The sequence below is a fragment of the Lytechinus pictus genome, chromosome 2, assembly GCF_037042905.1.
Source record: "Lytechinus pictus isolate F3 Inbred chromosome 2, Lp3.0, whole genome shotgun sequence".
NCBI classification, from domain to species: domain Eukaryota; kingdom Metazoa; phylum Echinodermata; class Echinoidea; order Temnopleuroida; family Toxopneustidae; genus Lytechinus; species Lytechinus pictus.
This window is the reverse complement of record NC_087246.1, coordinates 54,145,868-54,156,551: the sequence shown is the minus strand read 5'-3', so window position 1 is coordinate 54,156,551 and position 10,684 is coordinate 54,145,868. Positions and strand designations below refer to the sequence as shown.

Sequence of the window (10,684 nt, the reverse complement as noted above, 5' to 3'; positions counted from 1 at the left end):
GTACGACATGAATATGGGGAAAGTCGCGATGTTCCTCTTTATTTTAAGCACGCCCCATGCGTAACATTACATTGCGAAGTGTATTCTTTGTTTCATTTTGTTGTTGTCTTTATTTACCGCCATCTCAGAAAAACTGTTTGCGTCCTTCCAAATACGGGATAAACTTTTTAAACTGTTATTTATTTGTCGATAAACTAAGTTAACGGTTACCACTTTTATAATCGTTGTCGTCAGTCGTCGATTTCGTCGTTGCAGTCGTCGTTGTTATCATTTAATCGACATCCCCATCACCACCGCCATTATGATTCCGTACAGACCAGTAAGTAATTATGGCAATAATAATAACAAGGAAGAATGTTGTCTAGTTGGCAATCTTACATGTCGATAGCTGTACTATATTTGGAATGTAATATCTGAAGAAAAAAAATACACCAACAGAAAATGTATGGTGCATGCATGGCCACATACATAGACCTGCATACATTATCAATTCATCATTTTTTTCCATTATTTTGTAAATAGTCAATAGTGATGATAAGTGAAAATTTATCCACGTGAAGTCTATCCTATATCAGCGGGTTGATAGTGATTGATGATAAGTTTCAAAATGTTATTGTTTCTGTTTATTATTATAGTGCACTTGGTTGTTGACATTGGACGTCATTGTGTGGGTAGACTTTTATAAAAAAAAAAAAAAAAGTCCACCCCAATAAAGAAATATTTTATTAGTTTACTTAACATTAATTTCCATCAGAATGGGATAAAATAGGAAAGTACTAAGTTTTAGATTTTCGCTTGATTTCACAAAAAAGTTAATATCATGGTCATAATGCAGAACACAGCCGTATGTAAATAAGAGAACCGATGACGTTTATCACACACTACGTTTTTTTTTTTTATAACTTTATTATGCAATACCCTGTAATTGTATTTTTAAAAGCACCATTGTTTGGCTCTTCCCTGAATTGTGGAATCTTCATTATTTTTACCTAAAAACTAAAAAGCTTCTTACAAGAAATGAAAGATACATATTTTTTTAAAAAGAAATGGTGATTAGGTATAATCATTGTCAACTCTCTCATTTGCATTGCATGCACTATTACCATGATTTCTGTGTGAAATGAAGCGAAACTGTAAAATGTCAGAACTATATTTGACATCCCATTTTAAAATTTGTTTGACATTTAATCAATTCATCATCATCACCATCATCATCATCACTATTATCAGTATCGTTGTCACCAACATCTTCACTATCATTAATATCCACCATGATCACCACCATCGCCAAAATCATCATCATCTTCGCCGTCATCATCATCACCAGCATTACAAGATCATTTATATACAATCACATCCACCGTCACCGTCATGATCACCTTCATCATCCATTAGCATCATCTACTCACCATCCTCGTCATCAGCACCACTGGTCACCAGCACGACGACGACCACGACCACCATCACCACCCAAACTCGCCTGTTCGACTTCATCATCATCATCATCATCATCACCATCATCATCATTTCATCATCATCATCATCATCACCATTGCCTTCATGCACATTATCATATAATATAATCTCAAGCAAAGCATGATCAAGCTCCTAACTGTCATTAGACGTAAATATATGGCAGAATCTCATTTTACTTTTAAAGTCTATCAATTTTTCAAACTCCAACATCATCACAACCACACCAGAGTCCCGTTACACAAAGATTTGCGATTAATCGTACGATTGATTGTACATTGTAGGCAATGCATTTTTGCAATCAATCGTAGAAAAATGTTCTAAGATCATTGCTAAGCTAAGTGTTACGATGATCCATGGCCACATCCAACGTTAACAACAAAATGGTAAACAACTATAGCCCCCCCCCCCTTCACATCCTCCCCGGTCATTTTCAATTTCCACAATCAAATTTCCCCTTTCAAAAGTTTCAAATACACTGGATGAATATTCATAAACCACTTCCCTGCATAAACTGTAGAGTTATAATTCACATTGTGCTTACGAAATCCCTTCAGCCTATCATCACCCTCTGCTAAATCGTTGTTTAAAAGAAACAAATCTCCCTTTGGGGTATTGTCAGTCCATTTTTTGTGGTCGAATGGACTGTTTCTCGTGGTTGTGAAGAGGATCAATAAACACCAGTATGCTATGGGCAAGATCCATGATTTTATTCAATGATATCCTAAATTGGAGATGTGTATTATGGACATGGAGTAAATGTATCTTTCCACCTAAAGAATTCAGTGTTGAAAGCGACAATGCAATTTTCGGAATATGTTCGGAAATTGTGGCAAGACTTGCATTTGATTGATTCGACATGAAATACACTCCTGATTTAATATTCCTTTTAAAATTTGATATGACCGCTATAAAAAAATAATGTTTTAACATAATGAAATTATGAAATTAATTCAAGAAAATTTTTCTTTTTCCACGTTCATTTCTCAGGCAAAAGTGTATTGCATTCTCCTTAAAATAAATAAATTAATAAGTCATGAAGAACAGGTATTTCCTTTTCAATGAGCAAGAATGATGCCTCTGTTTATTTTCAATATTCATAAAAACAATAGTTAATATTTTTCACTGAACATTTATAAACTTTGCTTGGACTATAATCAGTTATTGTCCCTGACATGAGAGAAAATAAGAAACAGGATAAAAAGTGATGTGACATACAAACAGGAAAATTGAAATATTCGATTTCCAGAACTGACAATTCTCAAAGATTTTCTTACACGTGGCTGACTGCAAAAATTGAAATAGTAAATATCGTTTCATTCGCTAGTCATTTACTTCTACATTCATGACTTAAGACTACAGAATGTACACATTGGGCCCTCTCACAAATCCAATTCACTCTGGCAAAATGTGTTGCCGTTTGAAATATTAGTAAATAAAAATGACTTAAGGACTACTTACATTTCACTTAAACATGATTACCAACATAAACGTAGAGGAGCTTATTAAACGATGAACTGAACAGTTAACGAAAAATCATTTACACGAGATCTATCAAAATAAAATAATAACCATAATCAAACACGGTGTGGTATCTAAAATAATAATGGAATCACAGGAGTTGTGAGGATTTGTGTAGCTATTTCGTTAAATTATGCACTTATTCAGACAGACTGACAAAGTAAATTATGAAATGATGTCAAAATCATATCTTAAAACAGGAAACTTAAAACAATTAATAACTTAGCCACGTAGCAATTCGAACATCTAAACTCTATCTCGATTAAGTTAAAGTGTTGTTCTTGGCACACAAAAAATGCATGACGTATATAATATGGATATGATTTATGGCAAGAATAATTTACGTGAAAAATATACACACAACGCTGGTGTCTTCTTTCATATATATCTCCGTCTGAATCACACCAGGCTTGCTGTCAGACCGGGTCGAGATTTCAATTAAATCGTAATCTCAAAATTCACTCATGGAAAATTAATCCGATTGAAGCCATTTTTCTCTGTCTCTCCCCATACATTTTTTTTTCTTTCTTTTCAGTCTCCGATAAGAGATTCGACGGAGCGACTCGAATGCAACGAAGAACGTAGAGATTACCGACGCGTGAGCTACCCCGTGTGTACGGCTCAAGTGACGGGCAACATTTACATAGCGACACAACCTCACACTCTTCCCAAACTGCCATATTGATTTATTTCATGTACGGCATATTAAGTCGATGCATGTGAATCGTGGGATGAAAACTATATAAGGACATAATAAGATGGCCTGAAATATGGCACTCCACATATTACACCATAGTCTAAATTCAGGTCTCACGGGTTCGACTCTTAATAGGAATATGATTCCATGGAGACTTACCCCCAATTTGGATCTGCAAATTTGACTTGTTACTCTAAACCAGTCAATGATAGTGTTTATTTAAATTATCTTTTTTTCTTTCTTTTAGCGCTTCGGGAGTTGATAACATTCTCACACATTCTAAGGACGTTTCTTCAACCTCTTTTCAACATTCATATTAAACCGGTAAAGGGAATTAGAAACTTGAGAAATGTCTTTTGTTATCAAGAACGACCCTATTTTACGACGTAATTGGGGCAAAAGTCCTTCCTCCTTATTATCTAAAGTTTATCTACACACTTACTTATATCCGTAACTACTTCATCTCACAATTTATATACCACTCTTGTACTTTAACAGTAAAATCAAAGTACAGGACAATTTTACACCCAAAATGCAACACATTGGAGAAACCCATATCAGTGAGAGTGGAAGACTGCAAGAAATCTTCAGCCGACCTCACACCCATAACAATAGTGCACCCGAGAGCCGGTACTGTATTGACATTTCTATTTATACATGAAGTTTAATCTATGCATTCAAGAACTAATTCAATTTGAACTGAAAGGTGAGATGAAATAGAAAGGATTTAGACCGGTTAGTAACCTCTTCTTGCTCTTTTCCGTGAAAAAAAAAACTTATTTCAAAACATTTTCATCATATTGGGGTCATCGCTCCCTATTTTCTTCTATTATCATTAAAAAAGTTGTGAGCGAATTCGACGAATCATTGCAAGAAAATGGCGTTTATCTGTTTTAAAAGTAAGGAGAATTCAAGAGGGAAAATAATTATAAATCAAGCGGTTAGTTTAAAATTGAGAAAGGGGGAACCCTACATCATAAATAAATTGTCTCCTGGAAAAAATGTGACTTATGGCGACTCAATCAGCTCAGACTCTACACGAGAATTTAGCTATAGCTCTAACATAAAAAAAAATAGCTAGCTCTAACAGGCATCTAATGATCACAATCAATAAACTCTTCTGATTGGTCAGATCTATAATGATATGCACATAAAACTTTCGTAAGAAGTAAGAGAGAGAAGAAATAACCCTGTTTATCCGTGTCCTAATTTACATATGGTCTCTTGTGATAGGTTTCGAGTGAGAAGTGGAAGACAAGACTGAACATTCGTGATCCTTTTCCCTCATTCCCCGTCGACGAATAAAATCTAAACCTATTATTATTACAGAACAACGACCATTATTTTCTTACAACAAATTCGAACAGGTACATGTATAACACTACAAATATACACCCTTGACAGTTGAACAACTCTTAAAAATTTCAGCAGCCCTTTAAAGTCATTTTGCATAAGGTGAACCCTGCATTAACATACAAACGACAAAAAAGTACAACTTTCAACACTCTCCTGCTAATCTTGCATATCCCAGCGACCAATTCCATTACGGACACTTGTGCAAAATCGTAATAATCTGAAACGGTTTTTTTTTTCTGCAACAGCCTGGTAAGACATTGCCCCCGAAACAAACAAAAACATTAATCTTAGACTTAATCGATTTATATCAGTCTCCAGACCATAATGCAGGGACTATCATAAATAATTATTTTGAATAATTTTGAATGAATTCTGCAGAAGTTAATAGAGTTACAGACTTGCAGTGAATGATTTCATGCGAGATTGTTCAATAGAGACCTTCCGGTATTATTTCAACTTGAGCCCAAGCAAGACTACATCGTATAGGATAATTTCATGTGGTAGATCTTTGTATGTAATCAGGCAGAAAAATATCAAGCTTTAACTGTTGTTCAGGGGAAATACAATAAAGAGCAGAAAAATGAACGATGCCTATCACTTTGTGAACGATATTTCCCCCATAAATGACGTCAAGATCAAAGGAGCCGACAATTCATTGTCATTGTTGAGATTATATTATTATTATTATCATTATTGGTGGTCTACTAATTCTCTCCAAGCATACATTTGCAAGTAAAGCCGAGATTAGCTTTTTGTTGGAATTATATACTATGATTTTAGCTTTTGTGTGCTGGTGCCTTGTTTGTACAACCAAGTAACAGGGATGGTTTGTGATATTTTAGTTTGTTTACAAATGACATGTTGCTCAGCAACGTGATTTGTGAAGGAAGAAAAATGAAATAAATTTGAAAATTTTAAGCTATTTGATGAAGTAGATAATTGTATTAACAATAAATATAAGAAATGCTCATCCGATTTCGAAATCATATTATTTCCGAAAAAAGTTATTCAAATGGAAATAAAGATGCATTTGGAGGAACATGCATTATTTAAAACTTCTAAGAAATTTCAACAAAAATTGACAAATGAAATACAGCAACAGGCTTAATTGTGTTTCGAGATCATTAATTAATGTTCCTAAATAAACATACATCAAGACTAGCATTGCTACTGTATCAAAAACTTAAGGAACCCATATCAATTGAGAGAAAACAAAGACGAGGTAAGATAAAATACATAAAACAAACACATAACTATAATGCACATTACCACCCCATTGTTAACTTTGGTATATCAATATTTTAACTTTCCAAAAAAAGAAATCAATCTCTTATATTGTTTAAAAGATCTCCATCATGATAACTTTGAAAGACTTTCACTGCTAGGGGCATCTAAAGTAAAAAAAAAACAAAAACATATGATTTTTATCCATGCGGAGTTTGCGGACTTTACAAAGGTTATGTAAACATTATATTGTGGCAGATGTTACTGTTATACTTAAAACATTACTTATTTGATTTATAAATACAAATATATAAAATGAATAATGATCATAGACTTGACCCACCGGTATTGTTGTATGTCTGTCTGTGCGTCTGTCTTCTTGATGTTCCTTCTTTCCCAGAAAGTTTTTAAAAGATTCATATCATCACAATCATCGTGAACTTTTGACTATACTAAACAAACAACCGGACAATGTTCAAAATGATTTTGGTATCAAGCGTTTTTTTATTGTTTCTTTTTTCCCTTTCGTCAATCGAAAGTTTAAAAGTCAAATTGGTTTGGCATAGTCTCAGTACTTTGAACAATCATAGCTGTAATGCGCCGATGACGGGTACATTGAAGCAGAGGTTGAGCCTGAGGATGATGACCGGTAGCCACTCATCGTCGACATCGAGAGCTGACAGCTTTCATTGGCGTTCGCCGGTGATGATAGTTGACCGTTTTGATGTGCAGCATGAGATAGAGAAATAGATCTTTGAGGGTTGTACATACCACCGTAATGGTCTTGACTCGACGTCGAAGAGTGCACATCGGGACTTGTTCCGTGGTACCACGAGTTCGAGCGGTGAACGTTTACGGTGCTCGACGGCGTGGCAAGGATCGGGGTAGACCCGGGAGGGCTGAGGCGTTGATTGAGTCCATGCTCCTGCTGAATTTCTTCAGGTGTTGGTGCGATGGCCATATGCTTACCCATCGCCATAGCTTCGGGGTCATATGAAGTTGGACACTGGTATTGATTATGATTGAGCGAGCTGACCACCGGCCGTTTCGAGCAAGTGATTCGATTGAGCTGAGACTGGTTGAGTTGTGGAGAGCTGTACCCGAGCGGCTGCGGAGATAGAAGCTGACCCGTGCGGGGAGGTAATGCGTGGGTGCTGGCCTGGATTTCGCTGCCCGTCCCACAGTTCCCGTGTGTGACGACGCCTTCGCGTTGTCGCATGGCCATGAGGTTTTCTACGGTGTAATTCGCCGAGTGGTGTGAGGGTTCGAGCAGCGGGTTGTCAACAGCCATCGGATGATGGGGCTGGGTTGGGGAGGGTTCGTTTAAAACGTCCGAAGGGGAGTCCATGGGTTCTACTTTGGGTGTAATCAAAGCGGCACTCGTCTGAACCACATCACGATTCATGCCCCCATCAACCATTTCACCAGTACACACAACCCCATTGGTCTTACCCAATTTCTCCTCATTCTGTCCTGTTGGATGACTGACCCCTTCTTCTTGTCCCTTCCTCAGGTCGCACTCACGATCCTCCTTGTCTCCTTTCATCAAATCCTTCTTCTTGAAGCGTTTTCTCCTCCTCAGATAACTCCCATTGTCGAACATGTTATAGCTGTCAGGATCCAGGCTCCAGTAGCTCCCCTTTCCTGGTTTCTTATCGTCCCGAGGTATTTTGACAAAGCAGTCATTCAAAGACAAATTATGGCGTATCGAGTTCTGCCAACCCTGTTTGTTTTCCCTGTAGAACGGAAACCTGTCCATGATAAATTGGTATATTCCGTTCAGGGTTATCTTCTTGTCCGAAGCATTCATAATAGCCATGGCTATGAGTGCGATGTAAGAATAAGGAGGTTTTACCATGTCCTTGGGGTTGGCCTGTTGAGGAGCGTAAGGTCCATACGGTGATCGAGCCATACCAGGGTATTGTTCGTGACCATACATCGACATCGACATCCCCGAGTAGGTCGGATGACGGTAGTAGCCCTGGTCTGGTGGAAAAACAGAGTGCATGACGCCGGGTATTGAAGGAGCCGCCGAATGATAAGGTTGCATCGCCATTCCTTGGTTCGACACCGGGGCGCTGCCGGGGTGGACTTCACCTGGCGAGGTGCGTGAAGCGTACATTGGCATGGATGTTTATCTCACAGTCTTGATTCGGGATTTCGACGTGTTTCACGACAGAGATTCGTAACCCAGAATATCCAACCATCAAAGCTATTCAACCTATACTACTCTTTCACCATTTTGCTCGCTCCGCCCCCATTCGGCACGTTGAGCCAATCAGCGCTGTCGTTCACTACCGCACATGATGACCTGGCCACACACAGCGTATGCGATGTTACCGTTCATATATTGACGGCTACTTTTCCCTTACTATCCCTGACGTCTAAATGAGCTAATTGCTCCACTTATACCATATTCATCTTCAAGATTAATTATGAAACTTCACAGATATTTCATGTTCCAGCTCACTTGCACCTAGCACGAAATATCCATCAAATCCAATGCGTGTATCGATCCGTCGAAACCAGGGATTGCGTTCAACAGTTCTTTGCTTGAAGAAAAAAAATCACGTAGTTGGGTCATCATTAGGGGTAGGCTGTGTACATACACGTAGCAGACAAATCAGGGGCTAATAAGGACTTAAATCGGCACTAATTCGACTAGTTTATTTGAACTTTCTCTACCTACGACAAAACAGACTTGCCAATATAAGCCCTTGTAACACGCAACATATAAGACTTGAACACAACACCATTGCAAAAAAGGGGGAAAGAAAGAGAGAGAGAGAGAACAAAACTTACAATACAGTACAATACTAAATAATTCTGTGCTTCATTCAAGTGCACACAGGCATATAATTTAACTATTTATCGGGTCAATTCTATATATCCACAGTATGATGTAGCGATAAAGATTTATGAATACCTCAATATCTCTTGATTTGATTTATCATTGAAATTTCGGCAACAAAGGGTTACTTTACCCGAAAGCATTATTTTGAATATTTCCCCTGGTCATGCTGGTAGAATTATCTTATGAAGTAGAAATATTGTGGGGAAATATGATTGACCAACAAAATATTCTATCACCCTATTGTAAAGCACGAAATAGACCACATTCCTTTATTTTCAGCAGTTTAGTGCTCAGGTGATATTGTCGGGGTCGCAAAGAATTTAGACCTGTACTCGCTAAAACCTGTTAGTATTAGTTAGAGTTTGTACATTGGTCAGCAGAGAAGGGTAGTAAACATTTCGAAGAAGTTATTTTAATTTTAAATTTTCTGACTTATGACGGCTACACTGTGCATTATGTACTGTTATGAAAGTTCTAGAATGATTATATAGGCATGCTAAACTGTGTTTAACTTTCAGTCATAAATCAATTTTAGTTTCGAAAAGAGGTGAAAATTTCATGGAGACCCGACGCCCCTGTGATTCTAAGTTGATAATTTTTCCGATTTATTTTTAATTTTCAAAATCGTCTTTAGATTTATAACAAAAAGTGTTTCCCAGTATGCCCGTCGACCTCATATTATAATTACAGCACGAATAAAATTATCATATATTTTTGTTGTTTAATGATTCCGTGAAATAGTTCTAGCAACATCATTTCAATATCATGAATGTTGTGAAATGAAATGGGTACCATCATTATCACCCCACCCCCATCGACCATTTTCTACTTTGTCCGATCTCTCTCATTTATTCTTAGTGAATTTAGGCCTACAATAATTATAGGACTATATTTTCAATGGAAGTCTACGTCATAAAGACATTGTTTCTACTTTAGGCCTACTATGTTTCCTGATTGTTTATATTTTGTCCGTACAGTAATTATTGGAGCATATCATTCGTAATAATCATGTAGGCATACAAGCGTTGGAGAACAATGCATAACAGGAGCGAATGAATTGCGATGTTATTCGATATTGCCAAATGTCAAACCATGGAGCTATAGCTCTATGGTCAAACCAGTAGCTGCAACTCTAGGTCCGTGGTATATGCCTACCTTGAATTTCTAGGGTCCATGGTTTATCCATAGTTGAGGTCCATGGTTTATCAAACGAGTTTGACTCTTGACTTCTCTCTCATGGCTTTGCACGCATAAATCATGGAGCTCCATGCATAAATGATTGCTGATAACTCGGTCAACAGCAGCTTTCATTCTAGGTAAACTCTGATTAAGGGTATTAATGATAACGATCAAGCTTGGATTCTCCTAAGAGCATTCCATCTTAATTGCTTTGTGTGTCATAGGAATTATAGAACACAGCTGGTAGCAGAAACACAGGGGTGGTCAACGCTTTACACGCGGCCAGGGATACAGGCGAGCTGTCACTGACCGACTGAAACCTTTCCCTTTTCACGCGCTTATAAAAACCTACTAATGGTAAAGGAATGCGATAATGTGGA

At 37.4% G+C, this 10,684-nt stretch overlaps 1 protein-coding gene across 1 annotated transcript; it reads right to left on the bottom strand.

Moving 5' to 3' along the window:
* Positions 1-2,523: 2,523 nt before the first annotated feature.
* On the bottom strand, positions 2,524-8,477 carry LOC135153152 (forkhead box C1-B-like). Its single transcript, XM_064095178.1, has one exon. The coding sequence runs from the start codon at positions 8,397-8,399 to the stop codon at positions 6,840-6,842; it is 1,560 nt and encodes a 519-aa protein (XP_063951248.1). The 5' UTR covers positions 8,400-8,477; the 3' UTR covers positions 2,524-6,839.
* Positions 8,478-10,684: the final 2,207 nt, after the last annotated feature.